Raw genomic sequence first — 12197 nt, 5'->3', positions numbered from 1 at the left:
AAACTAGCAAAAATATATCTACAGGTTGTTGCACCTAAAAAGGTTTGTTTTACCAATCCATATAAACTTGGGCTCCAATAAATCTAATCTGTCATAAAGACAGATTAAAATGAAATCTTAGTGGATATAAAAATAACATTTTAAAGTCAAAGCTCAAGAATCTCTCCCCAACTTCTCATAAATCACCATTTTATAGTACTTCATCTTAACACATTTTCTTCAATTTATGAGGCAAAAGAATACCCTAATCATGTGGCAGCCTCCATGCACACCATTACCTGTAATTTTAGACGCCTGCTTGATTTCTTTCACTCTGGAAATATTCCAGTCATTTTTCACAGTATCATGCTTAAAAAAATAAAATGCACTGAACCTTTTTCTTTCCTAATGACCAGCTTTTTCTCTCTTTAATCTTCTTACAGCTCCCTAAAACACAGTGATTTATCTATGCTGTGTGCAGGACCCAGGTGTGTTGCACATTAGAAACGATTCAGTAAATAAGCCATACAGAGTGTAGCTGAGGAAGTGAATTTTAAAAGATCATTAAAAACACTTAACATTCAGTTCTTACCATTTCCCCTCTTCCTTAGCATTTGCAAACTTTTGTTTGAGCAGCATTGCCTTATACAGTCAAAAAAAATTGTGAATGGCATGGAAAAGCATGGGGATTTATGAAGGATTTAGACAAAATAGTGTCTGATTATTGGCAGGAAGGGTAGGATTGATCATTTGTTCAAGCTACATGCATTTCTTGGAGACAAATTCAACATACAGCTGATATATTGGAGCAATGATATACTTGGGGAGTATTCTGATCAGTTTATTTAAAGTCTAAATATTTTGTTCAGGGGCTGTTAAACGTTGGGGCTAATTCCCAGGAGGATTCAAGCACACAGTCCCATGAGACACTGGTTTCAATACAACAGAGGGTGCAGAGATGAGCACTCCTGACATGGACACTGCCACTGCAGTCAGCAAGGAAGGATTTTGAGGGGACTAAGGGATGCTCACACTGTGCAGTAGATAAAAGTGGCCTATGTTTGGCTCATTTATGTCATTAAATGTCATGTTTGGTTCATTCATGTCTGATCAGTGATGGCATTAGAAAATGTACTCCACTGTGGTATCCAAAACACTGATTTTTTTCAGTCCTGCCTAGAGTAGCGTTAACCTTTACAGTCCCAATTTGTAGTTACCTGAGGTAAGTAGTGCCTGGCACGTGTATTATCAAAAAAATAAGCTGTGAGATAAAAAACTGTGCTGTGAGATAATATCCTGGCTTGGATTCTCTGGTATGACTTCACAGATAAGTAGCTGGTATGGAGAAGGCTAACACTGCTTTATGCCATTTAAAAATATCAGGAGTTAGCTCCCTAGTGAATTAGAGATGAACAAAGGCATTAGGGATGGCCAGAGCTCTTGCCAACCCTGGAATCATTTAGGACTGTAATACTGGGCTTATGCCTCATTGCATAAGGCTCCAAAGGAGCAGAGAGGACCAGCTGAGTCTGAGAAATACCACTACCCTACTGAAAACTTGCATATAGGAAACAGTGTATCGTCAGTATTTTTATTGACCACTGCATTTGGGTTTACACTTTCACTTTTGCTTGGCTCAGATTTTCCTGACAAATCTGGGTTTACTCCTTTGCTTTATTTCCTTCTTGTTAATCCTAAAAGTAAATCTGTCTTTGAACCTTTTGGCTTGAATATTTGATGCAATATTTGCATTTGAAAAGAAGGAACCTTTGGCAGGTCTTGACCTTAAGGATTTTGAAACTCAAAATCTATGTAGTAACACCAATCAAGACTGATTCCTACTCCTGGAATAAGAACAGCAGACTCTTACAGCCAGACAGTAACTCCTGCCCATGGGCTGTTCTTTTCAGAAACATGCTTTGAAAAAAAAAAAAAAAAGGGATAATTTGGAATTCTGTGCAGCCAAATTGCTTTCTCAAACCCTGGAGCAACAGGAAAACTGTTTATGATAAAAATGAAAGTTTAACACAAAATTACAATCCCGTAAGAATAAAGCCTGAGGGGACAGACTGCCAGCTGTGCCAATGGGTGGGAATAGCAGTGACGCCCCACACTGTGTGAAAACTGCAGTTTTCCATAAGCCCTGCCCAAAAGGCAGTGTGGTGGGGCACATACATCAGCCAGGCATGAGGCTCCTTAAGCTCCATTTGTTATCATTGACCAAAGCCCGTAATTGTGCCTCTGATGCTGTGGATTGATTTTTGCATGAAATTGGAATCATTCCTCATGCTGGGAGAAAAAGGTGGCACCTGTGAACTGAGATTAAAGGCCCTGATCTGGGAGTTTGAAGTACTGTGCAAGAGGTGTAGGATAAGATGGCTCTAAGGGTCTGATGGGGCAGAGCCACATGCAGCTCTCCATCCCCTAGCAGGTGATATCACATTTATCATCACTTTTGACTGCCTGAAGGGCTGTGTTTGGGCCCTGGCTGCTTGGTATTTAAGGCAGAGGACTCCTGATTCCAGCTTTGCCAGTACAGTTCCTTTTACAAGGATGCTTCTGTATCATACAGGAAAAAAATATTGTATTAATTTAGGGTATGGGGTTACAGGTGGCACAAATCTTGGCTTGTTTGATATCCTGAAAGCTTTGTCCAGAACTTCAGCAAAGCCAGAATTCTGCTCAGTGGGTTTAAAGTTTGGTTGAAAAATTCTCTATAGATTTTTAGTGCTATTCCCATTTATACCAAGAGATCCTTCAACTGGCTTTTTTATTAAACTTGGAATTTTATGAAATTCTAATTTATTTTTACTCTGATTTGGGCTGATAGGGTAATCCTATGTACCTCATGGTACAAAGTGGCATTCCAGTATGAAAGACTGGCACACTAGTCCACCTGAGAACAGTGAGTAGTGTTTTTAGTCCACAATAGGGTGAAAAAAAGTGCAGCAAGGGCAAAGTTTAGCAAATTGTACATCAGTGACTTATTTTACTTTCAAACTTGGATTTATAAACTTATTGCCATGCCACGAAAGAAGTAAGAAGCTGTGCAGGTAATTAAATATTTGCCTTGGGGGATTATTTGCAGTTAATTAAAGCCACACACTTTCAGTGCATACCTTTCCTACAGATTATTAAATTTGGATCAGATGTTAACAACCCAGCTTTCCCACTTATCCATCAGAGATTATCATTTGAAAGTTTCAGAAACAGAATTTTACAGGGGTATCCTTGGGTATATTGTAAGATTTGCTTGGCTGTATTGTGGAAAGGGACCTTCCAGAAGTTAAGCTATAACAAGACTGTCATAACATGATTTATTATCACATTTTGTAGATCTTTTGGCACCCTCACCTACGTTTTCCATCGAGCAGCACTTTAGAAAGTGTTTCACACAAATCCTGATTATCTGTTGCCACTGTTATGACCTGGAGTGGACTTAACCCCTGTAGTTTGCAGAAGTGTCCAGTTAGATTAGCGGTGGTTTTTAATGAGGCTCAAAGAGGGCTCATTATCCAGGCAAAGCTGTGTGTTATGGGGATGAACAGAGCTAAAACGGCTGTCTGCGTTGCTGCATTACCTGAATTCAATGGAATTATGTATTATGCATTTCTCCATCCCCAAGCAAAAACTAAGTGGCTGTTGTCAGAAGATGCTGTTGGACACAAGAAAATAATGCCCTGTGCTTATTAAAATCCCAGATAGCATGGCAATTGGGCTTTATGTTATCTAATTTAAGCCTCACTTTGCCACTGTTTCAGAGTATGGCTGTGGGCAGTGCATTTTGACAGTCTGCTCCAAAAAAGAAAAGCACTCTGGGCTGCAATAATGACCTTGGGAGTTCTGTCGTCAAGTGACATGAGGCTAGGATTTGCACTGGGATTTATGGGATTTAATGTTTGTCAAGCTTGTGAAAATCCAGCCACAAAAAGGTGTTGTTCTAAATAAATAATTAATCACTTTATTTATTAAGTAGGTGGTTTGTGCTGTTCCTCATAGCTTTGTGCCACTCCATTTGTTAGAAACAAAATTCTTGGTAGCTCTGCTGATTATTCTTAGGCATCCTTCCTTGCTAGCTCCTTGTTTAAGGTTTGTACTGCAGGCAAAAAACTGCTCAGTAAGTGTAGGGGTTCTGAAATCAATTTGAATAGTTGAAACCCACAAGTATACTTCTGTAGTTTATAGGGCTTTGGTTAAACAGATAGAAAATCTGTCAGCGTATCAGAATGCCAAATATGAAGCTGGCACCTAAGTGCTACCTCTAACTCAAGGAGCTACTAGGCTTTTCCGGTGTGAAACTGCTGCAGGATTTATTTGTTTGTTTACTCTTTCCTCAGACTCCCTGAAAGACTCCAAAGGCACGCGGGAGAGTGATCCAGTGCATCCTGTGGTGTCTGAGCAAGCTCAAGATGAAGGTAAAGTTTTGTATGAAAATTTCTTGAGACAGAGATAATGAACCAGTTGGGAACTTTAGTTGTTCCATTTTCAGCATCCAGTGGGTTTCAGCCTGACCTCTGCCCCCTTAAGGAAATGCTGTTGGCTGGTAGAGGTTGTGTGTCAGCCAGTTGTGAGGCCGTAGTCTCTGGGGTTACCGGAGAAGACACACATCTCCAAATATGTGGGTTAAGCCGTATTGATCCCGGGTGCATAGCATTGTTATTATTGTCCTTCTGTGTTGCTGTTGTTGTTCTAAAAGCCTGTGGGCTGTTTCTGTTCCTTCTGCTAAGCTGACTGTCAAGTGCAAGAGCTTTGCAACAGCTCCTATGAGAAACAGTGTCAAGGCTGGGCTACAAAAGAAGAAAAAATAAAAGTAATGCAGGGTCAGTTTTGATCAGCCATTTAACAAACAATGCTGAGAGTTTGTTAAGTGATATTTTCATATATAAAATAAGTCCAACATTTCACTTAACAGAAAAATAGCAGTACTTGGCTGACAAGTACCATAATGTATGGTAGGTTCATATCTTGTTTTGATGAACTTAGCATTGCCAGCGCAGAGCATCATCCTGATGCCATTTTCTGTTTATTTTATTAACAGGACAACAGGATGTTTCTGCAAAGGAGGAGATGAAAACTGGGGCAGATTCCCAAAGCTCCTGCATGGAAATAGAAGGTACTGCATGTGTCTTGAAAGCAAAAAGCAAGATTAACAGGCAAAACCACTATCATAGAATCACAGACTTGGGTTGGAAGGGAACTTAGTGACCACCTATTTCCAACCACCCTGCCATGGGTAGGGACATCTTCCACTAGACCAGGTTGCTAAAATCCTCATCCAGCCTGGCCTTCAACACTTCCAGGGATGGGGCATGGAGTATGTGTGTTGCTGGGCTTGTGAAGAGTCCCAGTGTAGAGCCATGCTTCGATCCAGGCATGTGGTGATTTTGTGCTAGATCCCAGAAAGTTCAGCATCTTGAAGGGTCAAGGCTTTGCTGTCAACTACAGCCCCTTGGATTTCCTTCAGCAGCTTTTGTATTTGTACCCTTGGGGAAAAGGATCCTTTTCCTCTGCCAGTGTTTTTAATGGCAAGGTCTGTAGTGGATGTTAATCCTTTCATGTCTGTTCTGAAAGGCCTTACTGTTCATCTTCTTTTTATCAAATTTATTCAGAGACACTGTTGAACCAAGAAGACACAACAGAAGTTGAGACACCTTTGATTCCTGGTGCAGAGGAAAAGGAAGAAGGAAAAGAAGAAGAAGGAGGTGAGCCTACTTATAAAACAGATTGAGACAGAATGCTGCTGGACTCATGTTTTCTTTTTTATTGTAGGAAACATGAAAAGAGGACATAAAAGCTTTTTTCTTCTAAGAAAAAAATCCTTTCTTGTCTTATCTTTGAGTGTTGTTTTGATATGTTGAACTTGGATTTGCATAGGAAAATAAGTGCAAAAAAGTGCACACCCAGGTTCAAAAGTGCCTTTAAAATAAATACTCTTCTCATTGTTGGTTTTCTGCATTTAAGTGCATAAGGCTGATTAAACAACCAATTTTTGTCCATTTAAGTACACTCTTGATCACGTTCGCCAGAAGCATCAAGAGTGTTTAAAATAAATGGGTATGATTATTATTTGTGAGGTCATTAATAAAGATTTAACCAGCAATTAACTAAAACTAATAATTCTAATGAGGAAACCAATATTTAGAGTGGGAATGCAGAGTCTTGCTGAAGTAGTAATTTTTTCTGGGAGTAAAGTATTTAAATCTTTAGGAATGCTTCTGCAAGGAAATGTAAAAGTTTAAGTGTTGGACACTTCTGGGAACCCTGCATTCATCTCACCACTTGCAACAGGCACATGGTGATATATAAAATAATGTATTATGTAAATAATTCTCTAATTTAAAGTAACTGCAAGTTAATAATTATATGGTCATTTGTAGAGCATGGGGATGAATTTTACAGTTCCAAATTAAAACACAGACATGATTTTTATTGAAAATTCAGGTCAATACTAACTGTGTTGTCCTAATTATGAACTCCTTTTCCCAGCCACATTGACACCAACTTAATTGCAAACCTGTGTTAGCAATATTGACATTTTTCTTCACTGCAAAGCTGGGTTAATAGAATCTCTTTGTTCATATACAGCTAAACAACATTTCCTCTCCTTTTTTTTTTAAATTTTAATTGCCTATCCAAGTTGGGACTAATCACATCTCCTTATTATTGTTCATGTTAATGGTACTGGTTTGTGCTGTATTAATGATGATGAAGGGAGAATTGATATAATCCTTACTTCCAAGTCCAGGTAAATGGTAGCTCCCTACCTCAGCTGCAAATCCAGGTTATACAATACAGGCTCACTCTGATTGCAAATACCAATGTCTTCATGTTAATTTCCTCTGAATAGAAATTACTTACATTTTATTTTATGCCTCGTTATAAGCAAGTTGGACAAAATATACTTTGTGATTTGTAAATTTTCTCCTCTTTAATACTTTAGTGTCCCCTACGGCTAGGGACTGTCGCTTTCTCAACAGAGAGATTGTGTTCCACCATCTGTTCTACCTACTATTAGAATATGTAATGTTAAGGAAAAGAAGGTGATGTCAGAATAGCATTGTTCTTGGCACTTTTCCGTTTCCTGCTCCTGATTTAAAAAGTTCCAATACTAAGTAAAAGGTTCTTTCTAAATATCTTGGAACGTGTTCCTAACGGGGGGCTCAGGCATTGCTCCTGTGCAGGATTCCTCTGATCCAAAGCTTGTTGGAAGTCCATAGAAGGACTCTCATCATTTTAAGTGAGCTTTTGGTAAGTTCCCTGATAAGAGGAGTTGATGTGTTGAGTCTGTGTTTGGGACAACAGCAGAGATATTCTGTTCATCTTCTTCCAAATATACTGTCTTTGGCTCAGGGAAAATAAATGGGTGCTTTTTCAGGGTTTTGAGGAGGAAATTAAGGCTTTCCCTTGTTTTGTTCCATTCTCATGGGTATAAGCACTCTCAAACTTCATCTTGCTAGATGCTTCCTGTTCTGGTGGGCACATACTCTGCCACATGGGTTTTGAAAGTTCACCACAAAGTGAGGTGGGTCTGGACAAAAAGAGGTAAAAAAGTAAAATCAGCTGAAGTTCAGGCTGATAAAATAAGATATATTCCCCAATGAGAGACTTCTCTTAATGGAAGGAGATTACCTAGCATAAAACAGAGATTTAATATGTAACATTATTTTATATAACCCAAGTGCTACCTCGTAAACTAATTCAGTTGAATAGTTTTCCAGCAGCGTGCACAGTACATTTGACATAGGATGAAGTGGCTTATTTTTGTCTAGGAACACGTGGAGAAAAAAACTAACATGGGACTGCTAGTCCCGTTAAATGGAAATACAGGGATTTTTAGTTGTTTTGGACCATTCTGGAACTCTATGCAGTGACTGCAATGTAGCGACTACTAAACTGCAAACTTTCTGTTCTATGACTGACTGTTTTTTCTGTTATCAAGCTCATCCTGGAGCAGAGGGTAGCATATATCTGCCTCTCTCCTCTTTCTGTCTCTCTCTCTCACTGGGAGCTATTAGATTAATGGGAGTCATCTGCGACCTGTGTGGTCCCCAGCACTGGAGCTGTGTGAACCACTAAATGGCCAACAAAGATCAGAGTCCCTTTTCCAACCTAAAGCTGGATTTCTGCTCAGCTACTGATTGTGGCTTTGAAGCGTGCTAGGAATTTTTTTCAGTGATATGGTTTTCCTTGGAAAAATGACCGTTTCTTACTTTTGAGATGTGTCTCAGTTTTTGCAAACTTCTGACAAACCACAGGTTAGCTTCTGATTTAATTGTGCAAGTTTTACTACCAGCTCATCTCTGTGGTTTGGGGGATTTTAGGGCTTGCAGGGTCCTTTCTGTATAGTTCATTTGGCTTCACAGCTCCAGGGTCATGCAGCAGTGTGTATTTCTAAGGAGTCCCAGATCCTGGTGCTCATAAGGTTCTGGGGCGCCAGGAGCCCAGAGGAATGAAGAATCAAAGTCTTGGCAGTCTCACTGCTGTTTCCCATTGCCAGCAGTAAGAACCAAGCCAGATTACCCTGAAGAATATAACAATGTAAGGCACTGTGTGTGTTTCATAAAAACCTGCTGTTGCTTTTTCCAAAATCAGTAATAAAATATCGCATGTGCCAATTTATTCCCTTTTTTTTCCTACTGTAACTTAAAGTTATATATTACTAGGGAGCAACTGAAGAAGAAAGGCAAACTAAGATGCCTTTTTAATTTTTTTTCTAGCTACTATAATGCACTCATTGTGCTTCACAAAAGAATAATGAAAATCTGTGTTTCTTATAAGATTAGGGAATATTGTCAAATCCCTTTATTAAAAAGCAGAGTAAGTGGTGATCACTGACCTATTTGCTGACTAGGTAAGTGTACATGCTTTTAATAGACCATTTGGCAGTCCCTTTATATGTACACTTGGAAATAGTCCTGTTATGTTGTAATGACCATGCACTCAGCATTTAGCTGCAGGTTTAATCAGCACACTTCTTCCAGACCACAATTTTCAGCACATGGAAATAAACCCCGTGTTGATTTGTGTATTTGTGTGAATATGTAGCCAATTCCTCCTCCGAGCCCACTCTTCCCTCTGTCATCTTATTTCCCATCTCTTTCTGTCTCTCTTCGTCAAGACATACAATATGATGATTTCCTTCTCTGATCATCCTTAGAAGTTGCCTCACTCTTTGGAGGGATAGGATTTCTGTCAGAGCACTAGAAAATGAAGTTATTTCTGTTATTTCTCTGTTTTCTCTCTTCTGTATTTGAGCTAAAATATTTTATCTTACATGGTTTGAGCTTGACCTGGGATGTTCCTGCACCCAAGAAACAAATTAGAGTGTTTGAGTAGCATCCTCACCCTAACCAAGGCTGGCTGGGGGAGGTTTCACAATTTAAACCATTTGAAGTACATGAGATTTTCTTTGTCAATCTTCTGGTCAGTGCTTGTTTACTGTAAATTTGAATTCTGCTTAATTTCTGTTCAAGCTAAGCTCAGTTTTGCTCAACAGTCTTTGTTACATGAATAGCTCTGTAACTCTGTAGCCATCTTTTCATCCATCCTTCACTTGCTCATTGTACTTTAGCAGGAGTGATAATTTTATGGCATAATCTTGGAGAGAATTAGATATTACAAAACCTGAGGAACAGAGCTCTCTCTCTGGTTTTTTTTTTTTTATATAGTTTCAGTCTCAGGCATTTATAGGATTTTTTATGCATTGGTACAGTCATAAATAACATCAAAATAATGACTTTAATATGACATTGTGGCTATAGAGAAACTAAATACTTCTTGAGAAAGATCTTTTTGGACAAATCTGACATTTTTATTCTTGACTCATGGCAATTGTAACTACCTTTTATTGCTTAATCAAACTTCTTTTCAGCTTCAAGTGGAGAGAGATGAGACATTTCAGGGGAAAAAAAAGAGATTTAAAAAAACTTCCTTTAAAAATATAAATTCTTTTTGTTTGGAAAGAAAAGAATACGAAGATATTTTGGAGAGTTGTGGCTTCTGAAGATCTAGTGTAAAGACTCCAACTTCTCTTATTCAGTTGCCCGAAGAGGAGAGGAATAAATATACTGAATCAGGTACAGTGTGTTTGGTCTTTGATAACAACCCATACTGAATAGATCAGATGCCATTTTTTGGGCTGTTGCAGCATATTCTGATGCTAACTAAATATGAAATGTGTCTTTCAAATCGGCTTCTGACAGATATTGGTGTTTGTCAAAGAAAAATAAAAGTGGATTTGCTACATGGAGAGTTGGACTGTTGGGAAGCAAGTAGATGGGAGTAGCTGGAGATGTGCAGAAAGATTATCCCTGGAAAGCCAAAGAAGTGCCTTTATCCAGGGGATACCTCTAGGATTTAAGAAGCCTTGCTTTGCATGCCTTTATTTGCTAGAGATCTGCATGAAACTCCAGTGAACTTTGCAGTTGCAATATCAGTCAGATGAAGAGGTTTTGTGAGCAGATTCTGCTCACCAGTTTGTGGTGGCCCAAGTGCTGTTTGGTCTATATATCTCAGTGTAAAATACTTTCACCTTCTAAAGGCATCATAGCTATGGTAGAAAAGGATATCCAGGTAATGTCTGTAGCTTGTGGAAGTAGCCAGGTGAGGCTGATCTGCCTGTGAGTGGCTCTGTGTGAGCATATCTTCTCTACTCTGCTTGTGTGTTACAGTCTGAGGAAGAGGAGTGGGTTTTTTGGTCCCACTGTCTGTGGGTTTATGTTTGTGGTGTGGTGGCTTTGCCAGTTCTGAACTGGGAGGTCTCTAGGCTCTTACATCAGCAAAGGGGCTTCGCTGTTGGTGCAGGATCAGCACAATGGGGCGACAAATGGAATGCAGACCTCCTGCAGGGCTTCCCTGAGGGGGCTTCCCTAAGGATGCTGCCCAACACTGTGCGTTGGCAGGCGGGGTGGTTATTACAGTCAGTAGTCTGCTCCAGATATTGATTTCAGTCTCCTCAGGGGGAAAAAGTCATATTTTTTTTCCTGCCACAGAAGGAATCTGTTTCTTTTCATTACTCTCCGTATATCAGATTCTAGCCTGAATGTATGTAAAGAATAGGTGGTGCAAGATCAATTTTAAGTTTTAATTATTTTTCATCTCTTGCAATTTATTTTTTTTCTGTGTGCTTTTCTAATAAAAAAATGTAGAAAACTTAAGAATTTTTCAGCTTAAACATTTTGCTTGCTGTCACAGTCACTTTATGTTATCAGACTTGATGGTGAGAGTACAAGACAAAAAGCCAAAAGGAAAGAAAACAAGAAACAACAAAAGGGAGCACTGTAACAATGATAGTGTTTAAGGATTATTGTCTGTATTTGATTGCTTTCTTCATTTCATTTCATTTTCAGTTAGCAGAATAGAAATTATGAATTGACAATTTTTATTTCATTTAAAAATATCATCTCTTTGTTCCTGCTGAAACTGTTGACAATGAGGCCTTTGTTTAGTTTAATTAACAGCACTGAATTGAAACACACTCAGCATTAAATCAAGTAAAAGAAGTTTTAGAACTCTTTTCCATATCCAGAAAATAAAAAGAAAGAAAAGAAATTAAATCTTCTGAGAAGCTGGAGGAGAAATTGGATATTTTTAATGGAATATTTTGAAGTACCATTTTAATTTTGATTTTCCATGGTGGGAATGCCAAAAAATATACAGTCATAATATCCCACTGAAAAGCAGATGCTATGAAGTCATTCTAAGTCCTCATATGTTTATAATAGTATTACATGATGTTACATGTTTTTTACTTAAGAGCTACAAGGTTTGAAGAGCTTTAAGATACTGATAACGCCCTTTTGACATGTGAAAACTGGGAAGATAATGGAATCCATATTTCATGTAGTGGGGTCCAAATCTGCCAGGCTTTGGTTTTAGTTCACCTCTCCAGAGAGGCAGCAATGCCTTATGCAAATGAAACATGCATCCCTTTCACGTCATCTCAAATAGCACCCAAGGAATGAGTCAAGGGAATATGGGAGAGAGGCTGACATCTTAGAAATTTTTTCCTGGAACATATTGAAAAAGTAGGGCTCACTGGCCAAGGACTGTACTTTTACAGATGGCATCATAGTTAACAGTATATCTGGAAATTAGCTTTAGCACCTCCAGAGATATGGCACCATTTTTAAATATACTGTACAGCTACAGAGGCATCTGTTTGAATGGTGGGCTTAGCTCCTATTTGCCATACTAGGAACTTTGGTCTTAAATTAGAA

The 12197-nt window shown here is 38.8% G+C and overlaps 1 protein-coding gene across 3 annotated transcripts in view; it reads left to right on the top strand.

Moving 5' to 3' along the window:
• Window positions 1-12197, top strand: part of MACROD2 (mono-ADP ribosylhydrolase 2) — an 836463-nt gene that overhangs the window by 790382 nt on the left and 33884 nt on the right. For all 3 annotated transcript variants that reach the window (XM_029961674.1, XM_029961673.1, XM_029961672.1), the window contains exons 13-15: window positions 4317-4394; window positions 5018-5092; window positions 5589-5681. In XM_029961674.1, coding sequence (XP_029817534.1) covers window positions 4317-4394; window positions 5018-5092; window positions 5589-5681 — 246 coding nt within the window. The remainder of the gene's footprint in view (window positions 1-4316; window positions 4395-5017; window positions 5093-5588; window positions 5682-12197) is intronic.

The sequence above is a fragment of the Manacus vitellinus genome, unplaced genomic scaffold (assembly GCF_001715985.3).
Source record: "Manacus vitellinus isolate BGI_N305 unplaced genomic scaffold, ASM171598v3 scaffold_38_pilon, whole genome shotgun sequence".
NCBI classification, from domain to species: Eukaryota; Metazoa; Chordata; class Aves; order Passeriformes; family Pipridae; genus Manacus; species Manacus vitellinus.
This window is presented reverse-complemented; position numbering and strand designations above follow the sequence as displayed.